The 22,829-nt window shown below is 38.4% G+C and overlaps 1 protein-coding gene across 32 annotated transcripts in view; it reads left to right on the top strand.

The window, feature by feature from the left end:
- The window catches only part of LOC107679075 (receptor-type tyrosine-protein phosphatase S-like), a 249,286-nt gene that overhangs the window by 206,332 nt on the left and 20,125 nt on the right, over positions 1 to 22,829 (top strand). For 14 of the 32 annotated variants that reach the window (XM_016474496.1, XM_016474495.1, XM_016474494.1 and 11 more), the window contains 11 exons: positions 2,482 to 3,075; positions 4,000 to 4,094; positions 4,208 to 4,461; positions 4,908 to 4,995; positions 5,410 to 5,637; positions 5,737 to 5,897; positions 7,296 to 7,310; positions 7,900 to 8,015; positions 11,950 to 11,997; positions 16,523 to 16,620; positions 19,280 to 19,403. In XM_016474496.1, coding sequence (XP_016329982.1) covers positions 2,482 to 3,075; positions 4,000 to 4,094; positions 4,208 to 4,461; positions 4,908 to 4,995; positions 5,410 to 5,637; positions 5,737 to 5,897; positions 7,296 to 7,310; positions 7,900 to 8,015; positions 11,950 to 11,997; positions 16,523 to 16,620; positions 19,280 to 19,403 — 1,821 coding nt within the window. The remainder of the gene's footprint in view (positions 1 to 2,481; positions 3,076 to 3,999; positions 4,095 to 4,207; positions 4,462 to 4,907; positions 4,996 to 5,409; positions 5,638 to 5,736; positions 5,898 to 7,295; positions 7,311 to 7,899; positions 8,016 to 11,949; positions 11,998 to 16,522; positions 16,621 to 19,279; positions 19,404 to 22,829) is intronic. The other 18 variants (XM_016474518.1, XM_016474520.1, XM_016474519.1 and 15 more) reach the window with 14 other exon arrangements.

The following is a 22,829-nucleotide window of genomic DNA, read 5'->3' as shown; positions in this document are numbered from 1 at the left end:
AATAATCACCCCCTTTTAAATAATCACATTTTGTTGCTTTGCAGCCTGAAATGAAGATGGACAGTGTTTGTTTTGTCCAGCTGTATTTAATTAAAAAAAAAATTTACAAAATACTTGAAATTAACTAAATGTAATAAAATGAAATTTAATATATATATATATATATATATATATGTATATATAAAACATTTTATTTCAATTATCTGAATGGGCAACATTTCTCATTACAATAAACTTAAGCTTATTTTATTTAATCTTGATGTCAAAGCAACATTTCTCATTTTTGTTTAGTTGAACCACTAAAATTACTAAAATTGAAATTAAAATTAATTACAACTATATATTTAAAACAATGAATGGAATAAAAATGACAAAATTACTTAAACAAATTACTTTAATTAAAATTAAAATAGAAAATATGAAGAAAAAAAAGAACTATAATAGTATATCAGTGAAAATAACACCGGTTCAAATGCACAAAAATATATTTTATTTTGAGTGATTTTTGTATCATGTTTAAGTACGTGTCAGCCATATTGACAAAGATTATTAATGTTGTGTTCAAAGGGGCCCGTTATCGGTTTCCTCCTTGATCTCAAAGCAGATGTCCTTGTATCGATCTAATTGATGCTGCCTGTTGTCCAGGAGGAACAACACGGGAATGATTGATTCTGTTCTCCTTTCAGAGCCGATGGACTGATTGATGTGTGCGCTGTCAAACCCTTCGCTAATACGCCTTATCATTCGCTATTCCACATGCATTACATGCAAACCGCCACGTTTTTAAGGTTAGGCGTTGGTAGGCCAGATTCCGATCAAGTACGAGCCTTCCTTTTTTTAATTTCCTCCTGTCTCCCTTCATCCGTGTTGCAGATGAGCAGATTGCATGCTAATGCAGGGGCTGGAGGTGTTCTTCACGAGTGTCCGCTTGGACGGCCGCCACGGCTCGGGGACAGAGAGTCTGGATGACTCACAATCCTCACGGCACTGTGGTTATTCTCTTCAATTAATTGGTCCACTTAGGGCCACTTCACTCCAGTCCTGATTGTGGAGAGTGAAGCTCCTCGTTTTGGTCTCTGGAGCTTCTTGTCTAATACCGTCTGATGCCAGGATACTGTGGCATGGAGTTGAAATTTCTGTAGATTGCAGTTTTTGGATTATAGGATTACAAACTGGCATTATGGTGTTCATAAATTGATTATATATATATATGAAACGTATAGTTCCAACTCTAAAATTGGATCCGCTGCGTTTGAGTTGCTACATTGTCTGAAAACTCTAATCAGCTAGATGAATACTTGGCAAAAGATTTGTTTATTGTGAATAATGTCATGAATAGGTGATATAAATTTAAAAAAATTATAACCTTAATTGATCATTTTGCTTGATGCTTGTGTGCCCTTTACCATGGTAAACTCACAGTAAAACATAGTAATTCGTGGAATGTTGCTTTGATTATTTTCTTGCGTAACGAAGAAAACCTAAAGACTGGTAATTACATTGACCTTTTTGTCATCCTGTGCTGAGGACATTTAGTTGGACGGTTATATTCAGACATATTTGGTTGGTTTTGCCCTTGTCTTTTGTATATTTGATATCAGTTCGGCCCAGAATGCAGCGCTGCAGTTTTCTCAGGGCTAAGTCATGTCAGCTGGCAGTCGTGCTTTATACGCTTAATATAACTCTCTGTAAGTCCTATCGGCAGGTTAATTGCATGTTAGCTGAAGGTTATTTTATTATGTTCCTCTTTTTCGTAGCGGCGTCTCCTCCACTGGAGATGAGAAGGACAGAGAGAGAGGGAAGTAGGGAAGGGGGAGGGCATGATTGTGAAACGCAATCCTATCTTAATCAGTGGCTGTGGGTCAACAGTGGCTGTTAATGCAAGGCCTAATGGGAAACGTGCCTGTGGTCCTGTGGAGAGGATTGTGTGTCGTCCAGTGGAGTGGACTGGAGTGCTGCTGGCGAGGGGAAGCGGACCACAATCACGGTGTCTCTGACCCCCGTTGTTCTCTCCCTGCGGCAGATTGCGCAGTTTCCCTGTCACCTTCATCAGCACTTCTGTTTTGTTTTTTTTAGGAGTGATTTGTCCTTCTGTCTGTTCTCATGCTCTCCTTCTCTATCATATGGCTGTTAACCCACAATCTCTCATCCAGTGATCTGTTCAACAACCATCTAGTCACTTAAAAATGAATAGCTTTTTCAAAACAGGTTGTTCAGACTTGCAGCCTTTCTGGGTAACATTGGAGTATGGAGTATATGTGGTGTTAGTGCCTTTATGATAGTTTTTACAGAACGTACATACTTATATAATGGTACTTTACAGGAACTGGGTTTGCAATAAATCCCTTTAAAGTTATTTTAGATGGTCTTTCTTTAGTAGGGAGTACCAGGATGAAAATACACCTAGTTATGCTACAACAGGCTTAAGTGAGATACGGTTCATTTGAATTGAATGTAATGTCCCTCTTTCTCTCTCTACAGTGCCGGGGCCTCCCTTTCTCTCGGTCAATCAAAACTCAGAGACTACTGCATTAGTACGCTGGCAACCCCCTGATTTCTTCGCTCCGGGTCTCGAGGTGCAGGGTTATCGGCTACAGTTTGGCCGAAAGGACGTGAGCCCCCTGGCCACGCTGGAGTTCGGCCATCAGGAGCTGGAATATTCCATTAGCAATATCCACCGAGGGGCCACGTACATATTCAAAGTGTCCGCCAAGACCAGATCAGGATTTGGCGACGAGGCTACCCGAGAACTAAAAGTCCCAGAAGAGGTTCCTCGAGGGTATCCTCAAATAATCGAAGGGTCTAACATTACCTGCTGCTCTCTCCAATTTGCCTGGTTGCCTCCGGTATTGGCAGAGCGCAATGGCGCTATAACAGAGTACACGCTGGCTTACCAGGAGGCCGGAACAGCCGGTGGACCCAAGGAACTGCGTCTGCTGGCAAGCGAGAATAGCTACACCCTCAACAGCCTGAGGCCCAACGCAGTGTACGATGTGAAACTTCGAGCGCACACCAGTGTAGGTCCAGGGCCCTACAGCCCACCGATCCAGTATCGAACAGTGGCCTACGAAGCAGGTACGGGTTGCTCATTTCCCCGCCTCAAGGAACAAACCTCTACAATGCAAGCACCTACACCCGATTATATAAAGTTCTCTGGGAGCCACATACCTCACTAACACCCTCCCCCACAACAAGGTAAAATAAGTCAGTAAGTTGAAGTCAGTCAGTTTTGAAAGGGGAGGAGCGTCAATTTTTGCGAGGTAAGTGCCGATTGGTCAGACACGCCCAGCACATTCACTCATACAATCACAAAACTCCCCTAGTATTTCAAGGTAGGCGAGAACCACGTCAAGGAGATCCCAGATCTGAAGTCGAATCAGGCACATTTGTTTATTTTGTTTGGGTTTTCTTTTGAATTTCTAGTTGTTGTTTTTTTGTTTAACAGTTCCTCTTTTCTGTACTCACCTTTCCCCCCGCTCCCACACTGGGATGATTTGCAGCATGGCGTCCCATGATGCACTGCTAACAAGTGTGGGCATGACAACTGTGTTTGGGGTTTGTCCTCGTTCCTGCCGGGCTTTCTGCCATGGCAGTGCCTATCCAAATTCGAGAGCACACAGCAGTGGGTTACTCAAACATAATGTGGGTTCAACTATTCTGGAATCGTTCAGGGGGGATTATGGGAACTGCTTGCCAAATGTTCTTTTTGGGGCGGCACTGCCGGGCCAGGGCAGGCAGAGTACTGTGCGATCCTGTGGTTCTGTGTTCACCAGTCCAGTCTAGCGTGCTGTTTGTCCCAACTGAGCGCCTCCCCCCCTCCCCTTCACAGCTAACTCCACACACCGCTCACTCAGAGGGACCAAAGCTCCTCTCCTTTGGGGGAAAACTGGTCGCAAGCATCGAACACTCTGTCAGCCTTCTTTCCCTTCAGTCTTGTTGTACTTTTTCCATTTCTGAAGTGTCTTTCTCAATTTGTTTCCTCCATTCACCTCTGGACAGATGTTCCTAAGAACTTCACCGTAAAGCTGGTCACCAAAACTACAGTACTGCTGACCTGGAGGTTTTCCGATAGCCGCTTCCCGTACCGCTGTATGGTAAGCAAGCTAATGAATCCTGTTTTGTTCATAAAATATCAACATTATTGCAAGGATCAGACTTAATTCATGATGTTTTTATGAACAATTTATCAATGCACATTGGTTCACAGATTGAGTACCACCGGCAGAAGGTTGACATTGACGCTAGGATGACCAAAGCTCTCATCACCAACTTGCGACCCAACAGCACCTATGAGTTCAGAATCACCTGCCAGGAAAGCAGCGACGGTGGACCCAAACACAAGCTCATCGCACGAACGGCACCACCTATTCTGGTCCGAAAGCCAGAGTTGGACCTGAAAAGAGAGCCGGCCAGCACGCTGACCATTGTCTTCCCACCGCTGGAATCCAAAGAGTTGATAAAGTGAGGAAAACCAAATGCCGTTCTAAGCCAGAAACGCATTCTACACAAGCATGTGAATGCAGACACAAGCAAATTAGAAACGTGGGGGTCCTTTAAAAGTGTCAATGTTGGAGCCATGACAAAAAACTCACAGTAGAAGACAGTTTGCGCTATTGTTTGCTATAGTGCCCCTTGTGGCCATACTGAGAATGCAGTACATACGTAAGAACTGCATTTTCTGCTTGTGTTTTGAAAAGCAACTTCAAGCTTGCTTAGCTTTAAACATCTGCGTTTGCATACTTGTGAAGGGAATTTTTCAGGTTTTGTTGGAAATCGTGTAGCTAGATGTTCCGATTTTTATGCTCTTGACAGATACGGCACAGAAAAATAATCAGATTTGCTGGATAGGCAGTTATTTAACTAGCGATTTTTGTAATGGTTTTATGCACCATCTCGACCTCTTGCAGGGCGGTCTATGTTGTGGTGGTTCCTCTGAAGAAGGGAAGAGGTCCGATCCGACACATCAAGACCCCAGATGAACTGGACCTAGAAGAGGTGAACATAGCTTCTTTTCTCAAGTCTTTGTCCTTGTGTTGCAGACACAGTGGAGCCAAAGCCATGGAAAGTGTTCTCGCAGGAGCATTGTGGAAACTTTCCCAAGGGATTTGTCAGGGAGAGGGGACAATTACACAGCTCTCATCCTTACCCGCTGGCAAACTGCCAAGCTTAGCCACTTGACCTTGAGCTGTGGATGGCGAATGGGTGCCTGTGTTCTGTTTAAGTGTTATTTGACTTCAAAATGATTGGTTTTGTTTGAGTAAATAACCAATTTTGTTTAGCACCACTGTATAAGCCGCTAACTGTTTGATAGTTTGAAAGTTTTGGTTGTGTTCCCAGAAGAATCAAACAGAATATGCTGTGTTTTAGATGTTAATTTCAGTTCTTCTTAAGCAGTCTTCTCTCCCACAGCTGCTGGGCGACAGAAGACTCGGTCAACGTCACGCTCGAACCACCCGTCAGCTCAAGCAGGTGGACGGGAAGCGGCCCTACATCGCTGCCAGCTTCAAGCCCTCATCCATGCCGCCGTCCTTCACCCTGGGCAACCAGATGGTGTATAGCGGCTTTGAAAACAGGGCTCTGGACCCCGGGCAGGAATATGTGTTCTTTATCCTCGCCGAGCTCAACACCACCGGAGGGGTGAGTGAAATTTAAGGAAAAGCCTTTTTAATTTGAGTTTTAAGACTCCTGCAAAGTGGTGAACGCAGATAGCTATAACCTTTTTTTGCTTTTGTGCAGAAATCATTTGTGTCCAGTCCCTACACGGATCCAGTCACGGCTCCTGACGTGGACCCTCAGCCCGTGGAGACGGGAGGGGATGGACTCATCTGGGTGGTGGGGCCCGTTCTCGCTGTGGTCTTCATAATCTGTATTGTGATCGCGATTCTCCTCTACAAGAAGTGAGTGGACTTTTGAAATGCTAATAAATATAAACTTTTTAGATTGTACCATTTACACGACCACTCAAAATGAGAACTAATTTAAGCGTCTCATTATCTTTAATGCTTGAAATTTGTAGATAAATAAAAGTTGTGCCTACATATAGATGTCTTCACAAAAATGATATATTATATTATATAAATGTCTTTGTAAAACGTTTTAATTTAAAACAACATAAATCTGTATTATATGTATTGTTTTATAAAAAAGTTATAAATTGTTAAAATTAAAATAAATAATATAATACATTTCTATATTGAAAAGTTTTGTAAAGACATTTATAATTATAATTTACATATTAATATGATATAATTTAGTAATACATTTCAGTTTCAATTACAATAAATGTAAATCTAATAAAATTGAAAGCAAATGTAATTAAATACTATAGATTTTTATTATTAATTAAAGTGTTTTGTAAAGATATATATATATATATATATATATAAATTATAATTATAAATGTCTTTACAAAACATTTTAATTAAAAATAATATAAATATAAAATACTGGGTTATATTGTTTTATTAAAAGTTATAAATTTTAATATACATTTATTCAAGTTGATAAATAATTGAATACATTAATATATTAATTAAAATATTTTGTAAAGACATTTATAATGTGTATATTAATATAATGTATTTATAAATTTCTGTTTCTGAACCAATAAAATTAAATCTAATAAAAGTGAAAGTAAATATAATAAAATACTATAGTTTGTTTTTATTCATTAAAACTGTTTGTAAAGACATTTATTACTATCATATTTTTATTGATACAATTTAATTATAAATGTAAGTTTTGGTCACAATAAATTCAATAGAAAATAAATAAAAGACTATTTCCTATTATTATTCATTAAAATATTTAAACTTATTTTAGCCCTCAGCATTGGCATAGTTTGGAGAAGTTCAAAGCTGAGCGGAGGAGAGCAATCAGTTTGAACGTATCAAAAATTAATGAGGTGATAGCTAATAGCTATTTGCTTCAGAGCGCGGCCAAAGCAGACCGCTTTGACTTTTAGCATGCAAGTGTGCTGAAACTCAAAGGGAAGCTATTCCTCATTTGCGCCTCAAGAGCCAGGTTAAAAGCGGACGACTCCTGGCTAGTATTTCCTCCCTAGGCAGGACCTTGAGTTTGACCTCTGGTGTCTGGAGATCGTATAGCCCCCCGGTGGGCACAAACACACATCTTTTACAGGTCTGTCCAAATGCAGATGAGCTAATCTGGCTCCGCTAGCCTGCCCTGTGAATTTAAATGTACTCTATTGATTTTTTTCCTCTCCTCTCCCTTGTTCTCTTGTTGTGTTTTCTCCCTTTTATATATTTATTTCACTTCAATGCTTTCTTTGGAAGCAGCAAGCCTGACAGGTAAGGCTTAGCTGTACTTTATTGCTGTTTTCAAGAGGGCAAAAGAAAACAACCTGCCTCAGCATAAAGGCAACTTTTAATTAGATGGCAGAGAAAATCGGGTTCAACCAATGTGCCCCTCGGCTGTGGTGTTTGTGGACATAGCTTTGTTTGTGCTAGCATCTAGCTTCCTCATTTATAGACTATAAACAGTGTTTTCTGCACTGATAAATACTGATAAACAAAGTAGTGTGCAAAGATTTTTATTAATACCTTTAAATAGTATCTAGTTAGAGTTTGTCTGTGTGTGTGTATTTGCATCATAATGTTATTTTTTCAACAAAAAAAATTATATTTTCATATTTTATTTGTTGCATGTATTAATTTTATATATTTATTTTTAAGTTCAAGTGTGTGGCACTAATTGAATCAGTCAAATTGATTGATGAATCATTCTAAATCAGGAGTCATTGATCTGAATCATGAACTGAATCGATCAAGAAACACTGGGTGGTCATTTTGTGCACTTATGATTTGATTTACTTGTTCTTTTTCTGTCTCGTTTGTTAGATTTAATTTAATCCTTGCATTTTTCTTTCCTTTTTTAAAGCAGCAAACGTAAAGAGTCAGAGCCACGGACGAAATGTATGCTGAACAACACCGATATCACACCTCACCATCCCACAGACCCGGTGGAGATGAGACGAATCAACTTCCAAACCGCAGGTATATCCATGTGAACAAACAGCTTTAATCACTTTAAACATGAACTTTTCTCTGGTTCATCTCACGAAACCTGTCAAGACCATGTCATATTTATTTTTAGGTCATATTATAGAAAATAGAGCTTTTTTTGAATTTCAACATTATTTTCTTATCATCCTTCAGATTCTCCTTTCAAACATGCACTTTGAAGTGCGTAAGAGTGACATAAATAGTCAATTAACTGTCGGTTTCAGGCGTGCCTGCTGTTATTTCTAATTAGTGTCTTTACTGATGCAGTTTATTAGTTAATAATTGCATACAGTCTGTCAGTCATCTTTATTTTATATTTGGTTCATGGTTTTGAACGTCCAAGCAGTTTCAGAGACGTGTTTGCCATTGCCGTCCTCTTCTCGTTCTAAAGCAGACAGTCTTTTGTTTTGTATAAATCCTTCAGTTCAAAGACTTCATTTATGCCAGCTTTGAACGCTAAACCTAGGCTTTTAAGATTGACTTTTAAGATTTACATAGATTTGGGAGATAGAAAAGCCAAACAATGTCTATTACATATGTCTATTATATATATAAATCAATGCACCAATGAAGACATTTTTAATCGCTAACGGATAATTATGTTAATAATTGTTTAAATATTATTTTTATATTATTTTTATATTTAATAATTATATATTTTTTAATTCAATTATTTTAATGTTGTAACTTTTGACTATCATAATGATTTATATTAATGTTTAATATTAATATTTATTTTTGTTGATACAGATAACCGATATGAATTGTTGTTTTTCTAATTAAATATTTATGTATTTATTTCTATTGCCTGTATACAGTCACCAATATATTATGCATTCCTATTTATAATGCGAATTATAATTAATCCTGAATTATAATGCTTATAATTACTAATAACCGATAAATACAGATAGCTGCTAATTATATCTGTTCCATTTTTTTTTAACATGTATTTATTTATTTCCATTGGCTGTATAATGTCACCAATATATTATGCATTTCTATTTATAATGCTAATTATAATATTAATCCTGAATTATAATGCTAATAATCACATCTAACTGATAAATGCAGATAACCGATAATTATGTCTATGCTGTTTTTTTTTATGTATTTATGTATGTATGTATTTATTTATTTATTTATATTGGCTGTATAAGTCACCAATATATTATGCATTCCTATTTACAATCCTAATTAAAATATTAATCCTGAATTATAATGCTTATAATCACATCTAGCCGATAACTGATAATTATGTCTATGCTGTTTTTTTTAATTAATTAATTTATTTATTTATTTATTTATATTGGCTGTATAAGGTCACCAATATATTATGCATTCCTATTTACAATCCTAATTAAAATATTAATCCTGAATTATAATGCTAGTCATAATTACAGATAACCAATAAATACTGAAAACAGACACTGAACTTCCAAACAGCTTCCGAAATGTTTTTGCCGTCGCCGTCCTCGTCTCATTCTAAAGCTGACGATCTTTTGTCTCAATCAAATCCTCCAGTTCAAAGTGTCCTCATTTTCACCAGCTTTGCACGCTAAACCTAGCCTGACATTTCTCTGCGGCTCCTTGAAGTGGCGCGGAGTGAATTTGTCGACGGCGTCTCTCTCCTGTCCGCTTTCCCCATCAAACAGCTCTCGTTTCAAAGGCGGTAATCTCAGCGCGGCCGCCCGAGGAGGTCATGACGCCGAGAGCTGTCCTTCTTCAGCCCAGATAAAACGAGAACCAGCTGAAAAATGGAGGTGGAGAACGCAAGAAAGCCACTATCACCACCTCATTTCCCATAATCACCTGTCCATTGTGGGGCATCTTGTCCGGCAGCCGCCTAATAACACATCTGAAATGAGCCCGGCGCACTTTCATCTTATTTCTCGCCTCTTTCGTCCGCTTCAACACTATAAAGAAGCTCGCCTCGTTAAAGCCATCCTCATTGGACTTTATTTATTGAGGAGCGTTCAATTTGCGATGCGACGTTGTTCTTTTTAAGCGTTGGGTGTCATTATCTCTTTGCTTGGTGAATTTTCATTTAAGTGGACATTTTAGCCCAATTAACTGGGACGGGGAAACATTTGCGACATTTCCATTAGCTAATAGGGGCCATTGTTCAAAGCAGCACACTTGAGTTCACATGGATGACTGGCACATATGGTGCACAACTTATCCTAATGAGACGAGACGCTGACATTCGGTTTGTTTCATAACATGTTTAGGGTCAGGTTCTGCTCAATCCTTCTGCGTCCACTTCAGTATGTTAGAAAACAAACATATTTATTAGCAAACTGTTTAATGCGACACGTTCACAAACATTCACGGTTTTTCCAGGCCCGTGATTAATTTTGTCTGTAAATAGAAGATTTGTATTCCTTGCCCCGATCCTATTTAGTTATTTTTTTAGGCTGCTGTCTAAAATCTTGCCACAATTCACTGTTTATTTTTTTCTTTATTGATTTCTTCATTCTGTTTTACTCAGAAATAAATCATATTATGGAAGAATAATTGCTTTTATATTGACTTTTAAGAATTACATAGATTTGAGAGGCTTAAGAGTCAAACAATGTTTTAAAATCATACACCGTCTAGAAGCGATGCATCTATGCACCTAATTTTAAATTGATAATTGTTAATAATTGTTTTTAATATTAGTTTTTAATTATTTTTATGTTAATAATTATTTATATTAAAGTTTATAAAACTTATAAAAAATTTATTAAAAAATTTAATAATATTATTTATCTTTGCAGATACAGATAACCGATAATTATACTGTTTTTATTCATTCACAACCGATAAATATAAATAACCGATAATTATCTCTATGCTGTTTTAATTATTTATTTATTTCTATTGGCTGTATATGGTCACCAATATATTATGCATACCTATTTATAATGCTAATTATAATATTAATCCTGAATTATAAGGCTTGCAATCACACACAACCGATAAATACAGATAACCAATAATTATCTCTATGCTGTTTTTTATTTATTTAATTATTTGATTTTGTACATGGTCCCCAATATATTATGCATACCTATTTATAATACTAATTATAATATCAATCCTTAATTATAACGCTAGTAATAATTTCAGCCGGAAAAAATTAAGATAACTGATAATGATCTTTTTTTTAATCTTTTTTTTTTTTTTTTTATCATTTAGTTATTTTCATTAACAGCCATTATCTTAGCCAACATAAAGCATTAAAAGTATATTGTGACTTTTGTTCTCAAAAGCACTGCTAATTCCAATGCTTATTCAGACCTGATCCACTTGCTAGCATGTTAATCTAGGTGTCGTGTGCCGAAAGTCATCACAGATGGTTCAGATCTCGACAACAGAAGCTAAAGACGCTCCTCAAGCGTTCACGCTTCAGACAGCTGGACAAACGTCAAGCGCTAAACTCTTGACCGTATGTCTTTTTACCACTCGATCGACGCCGCCATCTGATATTTTGAGGATTTATTCTTTAAAAAACTAGCATGGAGTTTGACGTGAATATTTGCGGTATGAACGGTATCTCCAGCGGTTCACGAATGTCTCATGAACATCAGCAGCTGTGATGTTGGATGAAGGACGGCTGATGTGTGAGTGAGTGTCCTACTTTCAGCGTCTGACAGACAGCTTGGCGTCAGATCCAACGGCGAGGACCCTCGTGAGGATTACTACCTTCATTCAAACCAAGGGTGGTCTGTTCTCCTGCCTGGTTAAAAATGCACAATATAGTCTGAAAAATTAATTGGAGAGAGAAAATGCATAAAGGAGAAGTTCTAATTTCCTTGCATTTATCTTGTTTTCCCCATTTCTTTCAGTCCCTTTCAAGATTTTGTTCTCAACTAATGATCAGTACATTCAAAGAGGGATGCTTTTATTTTATTTTTTTGCTGTTTGCTGTTTTTCACAGATTCGGGTCTAAGCAGTCCTGTCAGTGAAGCCGGTTTTGACTATGAAAGTTAGTGCTCACATCTCGCGCTGAGCTTTGGTGTTTTCTTATCATTTTTTAATGCGTCTGCCCCACATCCGGAATAATGGGTTGTGTTTTCCGACTACATTTGCATATGGCTCCCCCCCCCCCCCCCCCCTCCACACACACACACACACACACACACAAACTGCCGGAGCTGCGCTAATTCTCACTCCTGTAACCCTGGGAAAGTTAAAAGGAGTCGTAATTCAAATGAAATCTAAAACTAAATCTCATTAGCAATTGCTTTTCCTATATGAGGTGCATAATTTAGGATAAAATCAAGTATTTTTTGACTTAAAAGACATCATGTTAGCCAACATCATGTTTTGTTTTTAAATGTAACCTGGCCATATTTAAACATTTCTACAGAATACACAATGATTTATATCTCTATTATGTTTCCAAGTCCTATAATCAATATCTTAATGATATCTTAGTATTTTAATATTAATATCTTAAAACAATAAAACAATTATTATGTTAGTGGTTTTAATATTATTTTAGAATCACTTCATTTTAATAATTATTACATTTTTTAATGTTTCAATTAATTAAATGGGTTTTTTACTGATAACAAACATAATTTATATTAATGTTTAATATTATTTATTTTTATGGATACAGATAACTTATAATTATCTCTATGCTGTTTTTTTATTTATATTGATTTATATATTGTTCATTCCTATTTATATTGCTAATTATAATATTAAGTATATGAATATATTTAATAACTGTATACACAAAAGGCATTACAAATATAAGCAAACAGTGTGATTGCAGTTTTCCTAGACATTTGTTCTGCATTATGCATCTGTGGGAAGTTAAAATGCAAATGCGGTTTACGGTTTCATCTTAATTATGACAGCTTTTAACTTACATCCGTAACACGGCTTTTGTTTTTTTGTTTTTTCTCTTTATACTTCTGCTTGTTGATTGCTTTGTTCTCACTGGCTGTTGGCTGCACACTATTAATCCACAGTAAAAGCAGCTGATCATGTAGAGACGGCTCTGCTGTATGATTTTTACACAAGTCTCCACACATTCCAGCATCCTGTCCATTCAGACCCCCATTCCTCTCTCCACCGATGGGGTCGTTCTGCAGGAGATAACGAGCTGAATTAATTAAACCCTCTGCAAACAATAGTCCGACATTTGATACATCCCTCCTGCCCCCTAGCGAGACAGAGGAACGAGAAACACGACTCCCTTTTTTGTTGTTTTTATGGGGAAATATACTGAGTGCTTTTCCTTTTATATGTAAATGAACAATCGCATAAAATCGTTTCGCAAACAGCGGCAGCGGATATCAAAAGGATTTGTTATTTGCATCACCTGTCAAGCACAAATAAGAGACTGAAAATATGTAATTAGACAGTTTGCATCTCTCATGCTCACTGATCTTGGGCTTGATTGCATGGAATAAAAAGACTGCAGTGGAGAGAGAGAGACACAGAAATCCTGGCAGAGAGAGCAGACAGGAAATGAACAGAAACAGGAATTTGTCCTTGAAAGAGTTTATATCCTATTGGACCTCGCTTAGACTTTCTAGCGTCTTTCACATAAATACTTGAAACTCAATGTAGTTAATTATAAAAACTGATGAGGTCCTTCACGTAAAGCCACTTTTGTAACGTGTATTTAGTGCTTTCATCTGCCACAGAAAGGTAACGTCTTGGATCATCTTCATTTGGAGGCTTTTTACGGTAAATGTAGATTTGCAGTTATTTGTCACAAAGTTTACTGTGAAAGTTTTGATAACCAAAAAACCTTGTCATCTGCAGAGGTTAAAGCATTTTTTGCACCCCGATCGGATTAAATGTAATTGTTTCTTACATCTTGCAGAGAGAAAATTCCTAAGAACAAACAAATAACAGCTTATTTATGAACACGAGTGATTGTTGTTGACACAGAGCAAAGTTGAGGAACGCGTTGACATTGAAAAGTGCTAATCTTCCAAGTTTGTTGGGTTTTGATTGGCTCTAGATGGCCTTTCTCATTGCATTATGAAGGCTGTTAGTGTTTAGCATGCAGGTCTGATCTCAGGTTGTTTGCCAAAGTTGCCCTTCACATCTTTTTCGAGAGTGCTTTGGCATATATTACCTTGGTTCACCTCAAGAGGGTAAAACTGAGTCCAGACTATCTCCAAGAGCTTGGCCAGGCTGACGAGGATAACATTTGTGAAGTAAGAAAACTGTTAGTATCCAGGCAGTAGATGAGAGAAAACTGTTATTAGCATAGTTTGATTGGCTCTGTTTTGCATGGAAGTCTGAAAACTAACAGCTAGAACTTTTTTGAGGCGTCTTGAGTGGCATTCGTGTCGTTTTTTTGTCATAATGTCCAATTAGCAAGTGTCCTTTCTCAATCAAAGCCAAACCATTTGCGGCGTACAACATTACGAGAAGAGAAAAAACTGGAAGTGAAATTGAGGATGGCTAATGTGATTATGCAGATTATCCATGCTTAATTAAATCACAGTACTCTTCAAGGAAGACGTCAACATTTATCCAGCTTTTGACCTCGCATTGAAGAAAGTCCAATGCTCTATATAAAAATGTTGCCGTCCATTTTAGGAAGAGCTTGTTGACGATATGTCTGTTTTCTGCCATAATCCATTACTAATTCATAACTGGATAAACTCCACAGTGAGAGACCTAGAAAGTTGTTAGTCTGAGCAAACAGCAAAACTAGTGCTTGTTTGAGGAAAGGTCTTGTAGGTTGTTGCAGGGTTAGCATGGGCGACTGCTTCCGTGACATGCTTACTTATCTTTGGCTGAACTGAAGCAGAGAACACAGCACTGCATTTTGCACCGATACCATCGGGTCATCCTAACCCAGGCCAGAACTCTCGAATAAACCCCCTACCTTACCCTGATTACCCCCATCATCTCCCCTCCACCTCAAGAGCTTTATTTCCCATTATTGTGCAAATGAAGGATTACATAAGGAAATTATTGCAAGCTCCTGCCAAAAGGAAAGCTGTTAGAAATATTAAGGCTTGAGGTTTACTCCAGGGAAAGGCAATATTGTATTTTTCTACCTCTCGCTCACACATATTTTTCGTGTTTAGTGTGGAAGCATTCCAGTTTTTTCCCCCCAGAGCAGCAAGACAAAGAAAGCAAGAACAGTAAGTCCATATTTTGGTTATGTGCAAGACGACATGCAAATGAGACTGGTTATGAATCCTAGCATAAAATACAAGACAGAAGCTTGTGTCCTTTTGTGCTCAAGTCTACGGCCAACAGTCCCTGAATGCCAGAACTGCCTACTTGACAGGTTTACGGAGCAATCTTGATCCTGGAGGGCCAATTTCTTGAGGAGTTTTGCTGTAACACACCTGCCTAGAAGTTTCTAGTGATCCTGAAGACCTTGATTAGCAGGTTCAGGTTAGTTAAATTTGGGATTAAGCTAAGTAGGTGGCCCTCCAGGAGCAGGATTGGACACCCCTGGTTTAGGGTAACGTAGGGTTAACCCTGCATAAGGAAACCTGATACCATTCTCCTATTCCAGACACAATGTACATAGCTTCAAACTTGTAGTGTGCTTTTGGCCTTTTGTCCCGCCTTGGGGAAATAGAAGTTTTCAGATTTTGCATTTGATTAAATCTATTACGCTTCAGCTCTGCAGACCTGAACATATTTCTCAAGGGCAGATCTTGGGGGTTGTTTCAATTTATTGTTCCCGTGACTCAGTTTGAAAGGAGATTTGTTTGGTTTCACGAAGGCAATCAAGCGCATTATTCCCCTTGTCTTAGCCTGCTGAGGACAAACGTATGGTTTGTCTTACCAACCAAGTATATGAAGTGTCCTCCTGCTTGTCATTTTTAGCTACAGCGGAGTGAGAAAGAAGAGATTTCATTGCTGTGGCAATGCTGCAAAGCTATTAGGAACCATTTGACCCGCTATCATTTTTGTAATTGGTCTGGGGTATTTGCAGCACCTTAGCAATCATCCTTAGGTCTTTTCCTTCATATTGTCTGTATAAATGCATCCAGTTTTTTGTATTAGGACAATCCTGATTGGTCCGATTGATCATGTAGAGCTCTGGCCTGGTCACACTGTGTCTCTAACATCACCCACTGTTCCTCACTCCAGTCCCCACCTCATTGTCTCACCTGCTTGGGTGTCTTCCCCTACCCCTGATCCCATTTTTTCCACCAACTTTTGGGATTTGGCTTCTGACTAGTGTTGTCAAAATCGGTACTGAAATTTTAAAAATCTGACAATGCCAGCATTTTCTGGTAGCATTTTAATTCTCAAACAACTCTGATTAGCCATTGTGTTCACATGCTTAACAGCTATGTCTGTGATTGGCTACAGTGTTTGAGAATCCACACAGCAGCGCTCAAAATGCTAGCGGGAAATGCTGGTATCGTCACATTTTTCAAATTTCAGTTCTGACTGGTACCGACATCGGTACTTTTGACAACACTACTTCTAACTGTCTGTCTTGGCCCGTTGGTCTTTCTGACCTTTTCTTTCTGTGTCTTCTTCTCCTGATTGGTGCACAGGTATGATGAACCACCCACCGATACCCATCTCTGAGCTAGCCGAGCACACGGAGCTACTAAAGGCCAATGACAACCTGAAGCTCTCCCAGGAGTATGAGGTACTGCATATTATACAGAAATACCATTTTATGTTACGAATAGGATTGTTAGCCATTTCAAAAGACAAGTGGGTTTTCCTGCAAAACAAATGCCAATTAATTGTTTTCAACATTTGCATGGCAATTACTCACGTGCCATGGGGTTTTGCAGTGGCGCGGATGTCTTGGTTTGAAGTGCTGGCCTCGTAAGCGTAGCGGCTGCTGATTAGCCTTTGCTATTGCTGAATCAGCCTTCATCTGCATAGAGCAAATGTCGTCGTCCATCTTAAATCACAGCGTGCTACGGCAGCACTGCCATCAACACCCCCGGGGCTTAATGCCATCTTAAATGGCTCCCAGCGTGAGCCAGACCTGATATCTCAGCAGGAACACAGGCATGCTTGAGTTGAGCCAACCCACTATCATTTTTGGGACATTGGCTTAGCATATAGATTAGCATTAGCTGCATATACTATCCAAATGAAGGAACATCATTCATAAGCAGCTAAGCCTGAGTAGTAGATCGTTGAATAGTTTGTTTCTGACCTCGGCCATCTGCAAATAGGGAGTCATCAATGGCATAATCAGGATCACCTTCGATAGTTTCAGAGTTACATAAATTGATAAAACAAATTTGATCCGCTCTGGTTTCGTGAATAAGAAGGGGGTCCATGAACCCTTTGAGGTTTACAATGGAACTGCAAGGCCTTCATGAAATAATGCAAATTAAATTATTAAAATTATGTATTACAGTAAAAATGTAATGAAATATATTAGTGTAATATTTTTAAATAAAATATTTTTATGAATTTAATGTAAATAAATTATTCAATTTAAAAAATTTAAATTTAAAATATTAAATAAATTAGTGTAATTTTTAAGATAAATTGTGTAACATTAAATCACATTTTCTCTTACCTTACAGATTAAAAGGAGTCGTTGCATATTTTATTTTTCTTTGGAAAACTTGAAAAAATTCCTTAAAGGGTTACTCCACCCCAAAATAAAAATGTTGTCATTAATCCCTTACCCCCATGTCGTTCCAAACCCGTAAAAGCTTCGTTCATCTTCGGAACACAATTTAAGATATTTTGGATGAAATCCGGGAGACTTGTGACTGTCCCACTGACTGCCAAGTAAATAACACTGTCAAGGCCCAGAAAAATAAAATAACGAAAATACCGACTTTATTCAACAATTCGTAAATAACGAATAAAGTCGTTATTTTTGTTTTCTTTGCATACAAAAAGTATTCTCGTCGCTTCATACAATTCCGATTGAACCACTGATGGCAGATGGACTATTTTGACGATGTCTTTCATACTTTTCTGGGCCTTGACAGTGTTATTTACTTGGCAGTCAATGGGACAGTCACAAACCTCCCGGTTTTCATCCAAAATATCTTAAATTGTGTTCCGAAGACGAACGAAGCTTTTATGGGTTTGGAACGACATGGGGGTAAGTGATTAATGACAAAATTTTCATTTTGAGGTGGAGTAACCTTTTAAACTCAAATACAAATACATAATTTAGGTCAGCTGAGAAAAGTGTTTGGGAACTGCTGCTCTAGAAGAAAAAACTGGAATGAATGTAATTTTTGATCATCATAGTGTGTTAGCATGCTAATAGTAGCTGTTAAATCAGTGAGTGATGTCTATGAAAAACTGGGCTAGAGAAGAGAAAAAACATTAGAGTTGGAAGCTGATTTGAAGCAGATAAATGTGTTTGGCGCAAAGGGTTTTGGTCAGATATGAGGATGTGGGTTGGGATTTATGCAAAAACATGCTGTGGATTACCAAACTCCTGATTATGTCATCATGCTTCCGTCCATACACAATCCTTTAGATCACATCACAGTGTGGCATTTGGCTTGGAGAAGAACCAAACCAATCCAAGCTGTGTGCGCTGAAACCCACGGGTGGTTTGCAGGGTAGATGATAAGAGAGACAGGTTTGAGAGCACGGACAACCTGTGGAGGATCCATGCTCTGTTATTTGTGCCTGTAATCATCACAGGGTAAACAGTTACATCAAGCCCCTCATTGTGGGTTATTTAGTCCCAGTTTCAGCATGCAGAGACGGTCACCTAAATGAAAACATCCCTCAAGGTAGAAGAGCTGGGATGGAGCCATTGCCCGAGAACAGGCTCGGAATCATAATGGAATACTAAATTACCCCGACAGGGGAATAGAATATTTATTCAGAAATTCTCATATTGGGAACGTGGCGGCATTTATCTTGCTGGCGTCAGATAATTCACCCCCTCACAGGAAGGAACAGACTCTTTTATCAGCGTTTCCTTTGCTATTATTCACTGTCCACGACAAAGCTACCTGACCGAATGCTGGTGAATATTTAAACGATAGCAGACGGCTTTTAATTACACTTTAATGTGCGGCTGTGATTGTGGCAGGAGGACTTTTATCTTGTGAATGTTTATCCGAGCTGCTTTGTGCTGGATCCTCAATTCGCTAGTTTCTGTTAGTTTTAGTCCTCCCAGGCTCCGTGGCCTCACTCAACCCTGCTTTCTGAGTGTTGAACTCTCTTCTGTTTCTCTACCTTCTTCTGATGTTCTAGCGGATGTAAACTCACTCTCTTCTCACATTAGCATTCATGCCAGTGATGCTGAGGGATTGGGAAAAGCCCTGAGGGTTGCTTCACTCCGTTTTCTCTTTCCACAGTCCATCGATCCGGGTCAGCAGTTCACCTGGGAGCATTCCAACCTGGAGGTCAACAAACCCAAGAACCGCTACGCCAACGTCATCGCCTACGACCATTCCCGCATAATCCTGGCACCCATCGAAGGTTGGGCAGAACTGCACACACACTGATTCTTTCAAAGAAAAGCGTTGCATCTGAAGGTTCCAGAATGACTGAACTTCCTTGTCGCCCACAGATGCATCTGGCTTCAAAAAGGCTGTTTATTTGAGAAATTTATTTCAGTGCAAGGTCCTAAAACCTTATAGTGTTTATCCGTATAAATCAATCAGTTTTCTTCCCTTCCCATGCAATTTTATTGTCTGCTCATGCACATACAGGAAACTAGAGTCCGATAATTCAAAAGCAGCTGAAATTGCACAGCCATATCCCAGAGTGCCTTTGGTTAAGGTATAGAAGCTGTCAAGATTTTGGAAGAAACAGTGGAAAATCAGCAGGGATTCTGCTGTAATGTTGGTAAAACGCCCATCTTTTTTCCATCCAGAGGCGACAATCCTCAATGCTCCTTTGTGCTGTTGACAGTTATCCCCCCCGCCCCAGGTTCCTTCCCTCATGTCGCGTCACCTTGATTTTCGCCACAGTTCACCACGACCCAATTTAGATGAGCAATAACGCGGCGTAACAGAATCATCACAAAGACAGCGCCCATAAATGCATAAATTAATCAAGTTCGAAATTTCCATTTTACAGTGCAGTGATTTGACCATTAGACACAGCGGTGGAACAATTCGTGCAGGCAGCCGTTCTCTGTTCACTTAGCTATGACTAAAGCGTAACACTCCCGCGATCGCTTTGTGAGACGGGGAAGAGGCTTTTAATGGCATCCTTTTTTCCCAATTGCTAATTTTGCCTTTTTCTCCAACATAGCGGGGGCTAGAAAATGAGCACGGCCAAGTGTTTCATTGTTCGTTGTTAAGGCACAAAAACAACAATTTAGCACCGCAGGCCTGTGTTTGTGATTGAAGCTTTTGTGTTGGATAAACTGTACAATTAAATATGGCTCTCATAGGTTATTTGCCAGAGGCCTGAAGTGAGCACGGACCCCAATTAAATTATAATTATAAGTGACTTGTTTCAGAGAATTAATAATAATAATAATAATTATAATTGTTGTAGTTTTTATTAATATTTGTTAATATTATTAAAGTAATTTAAAATAAAATTATTAATATTGTTATTTAGTTTTAGTTAAATTACCCAGGGTCACTTTACAAGTCAGGTTTAAGGAACAGAAACAGATAAACATCAAAACCAGAAGACAGAACACATTTCAAGAGCTGAGAGTAATATACAGAGACAACTTACAAAGTTAGATTAGAGATACATGAGAATGTAGATAAACATCCATAACAGGGTACAAATTACAGACTGAGAGCTGAAGAGTAATACTCAGAGAAAAAATGTGTTTTAAGAGGTTTTTGAAGGAGAGAAGGGAGGATGCTTGACGGATGTTTTGGGGAAGAGCATTCCACAATCTGGGAGCCACAACACTGAAAGCTCTAGATCCCATAGTCACCAGACAAAACTTTGGGGTGACTAACAATCCCTCACTAGAAGATCGTAATGAGCGGGCAGGAACATAAGGCAGAAGTAAGTCAGATAAATATGTAGGACCAATATTATGAAGAGCTTTTTAAGTGAGAATTAGTATCTTGTAGTTTATGCACAAAAGAAAACGGAAGCCAATGAAGGTGATTGGGGTAATGTGATCGCTCTTTCTTGTGTGGGTAATCAAGCGAGCTGCAGAGTTTTGAACATACTGTAGTCGTTTGATATTATTAGCTGACATTAGCTGATAAAGAAGTGAATTACAGTAATCTAGTTGAGCTGTGACAAAGGCATGTATAACAGTTTCAGCATCCTGCTGACTGAGAGAGGATCGAATACGCGAGATATTACGCAGGTGGAAAAAAGCTGTCTTTACTACTTTACCAATGTGATCATTGAATGAAAGAGTGGAATCAATGAGAACACCAAGATTGCTAACTTTAGTGGAGGGCATAATCAGATTATCATCCAGATCCATCAGTTGACCAGAGAGTTTAGATACTACAGCTTTAGAGCCAATCAGAATTACCTCAGTTTTAGTTTCTTAAGTTAAAAAATAAGAAGAAAATGGCAGTTAAGAAGACATTTCTTCTTAAGAATGTTTCATGAATCCGGTCCCAGAACTGATGGTTTTGGTAGATGATTTGTGTTTCTGGTTTATAACAAATTGTTGCCTCCCGGTCAAATAGGAGGAAAACCATTCAAGGACTGTGCCAGTAATTCCAATTGCGGAAAGCCGTGAGAGGAATATCTCATGACAAACAGTGTCAAAAGCTGAGCTGAGGTCTTAACAGCAGGAGAGTGCTGAGAGCACCAGAATCAGAAGCTAAGAGAAGATTAGATCGTTAAGAACCTTAACCAGGGCTGTTTCAGTACTGTGTAATGGACTAAAGCCAGACTGGAAGGGCTCGTAGAGGTTGTGTGCTGTTAAGAAGGCCTGTAACTGGGAGGCAACAACTTTTTCTAATATCTTAGAGAGAAAAGATAAGTTTGAATTAGGCCTATAGCTACTTAGGGAAGAAGGCTCGAGACCATGCTTTTTAAGAACTGGAGTGACAGCAGAAATCTTAAGCTTTGATGGTACAGTTCCAGATGACATTGACGTATTAATGAAGTGAGTGATGGGTAGTGACAAAGCAGGCAAGCAATTCTTCAGTAAAGAGGTAGGTGCAGGATCAAGAAGAATAGTAGAGGAATTAGACAGCTTGATTATCTCACCAACCTCTGTGGGGACAATAGAGTCCAAATTAGAGAAGCTATGAGCATGGCATAATGAGAGAAGTTCAGTAGTGGGGACAGAGTTAGGGTGTTGACAGGTATGAGATGTTTTACTCTGAAAAACATTCAGGAAAGCGTCACACATTTGATCAGAGCCGACTAGAGACTGTGTGGGTGGCTGTGTTAACTTTTTAATTGTAGTAAATAATGTTCTAGGCCTGTTTTTGGACTTGAATGAAAGTAGAGAAATAAGATGATCGAGCCGCATTAAGAGCGTTCCTGTACTGCTTAATGTGTTCAGGAGTGAACAATAAGGCCAGTTTTCTTATAAAGCCTTTCCAGCCGGCGGCCCTTGGTTTTCATTGCCCTAAGCTCAGTGTTGAACCAAGAAGTGTGTGAGGAAGGGACCTGTCTAGATTTTATGGGAGCAAAATTATTCAAAATAGTAGAAGGAAATACTGCAGCAGTCAGAGAGGGGGGAATCACTGAGACACATCAAATCATGCAGGTAATTGAGGAGAGGTAATCAGACTTGTGGTAAATGATGAAATGGGTGAAAAACGTACACTACACTTATTTTGAATGAGAATCAAATGTAATATATATTATTGATATATATAATAATATTGAATTTAAAATGTTAATTTAATTATTTTAAAAATACTTTACATGTACATTTGATATATATAGTAAAATATGTCAAATATAAAATGCACATATAAAATATTTTTTTAATTATTAGCAAAT

Source organism: Sinocyclocheilus anshuiensis, unplaced genomic scaffold (assembly GCF_001515605.1).
Source record: "Sinocyclocheilus anshuiensis isolate Anshui unplaced genomic scaffold, SAMN03320099.WGS_v1.1 scaffold1580, whole genome shotgun sequence".
In the NCBI taxonomy this organism is placed as follows: Eukaryota; Metazoa; Chordata; class Actinopteri; order Cypriniformes; family Cyprinidae; genus Sinocyclocheilus; species Sinocyclocheilus anshuiensis.
This window is presented reverse-complemented; position numbering and strand designations above follow the sequence as displayed.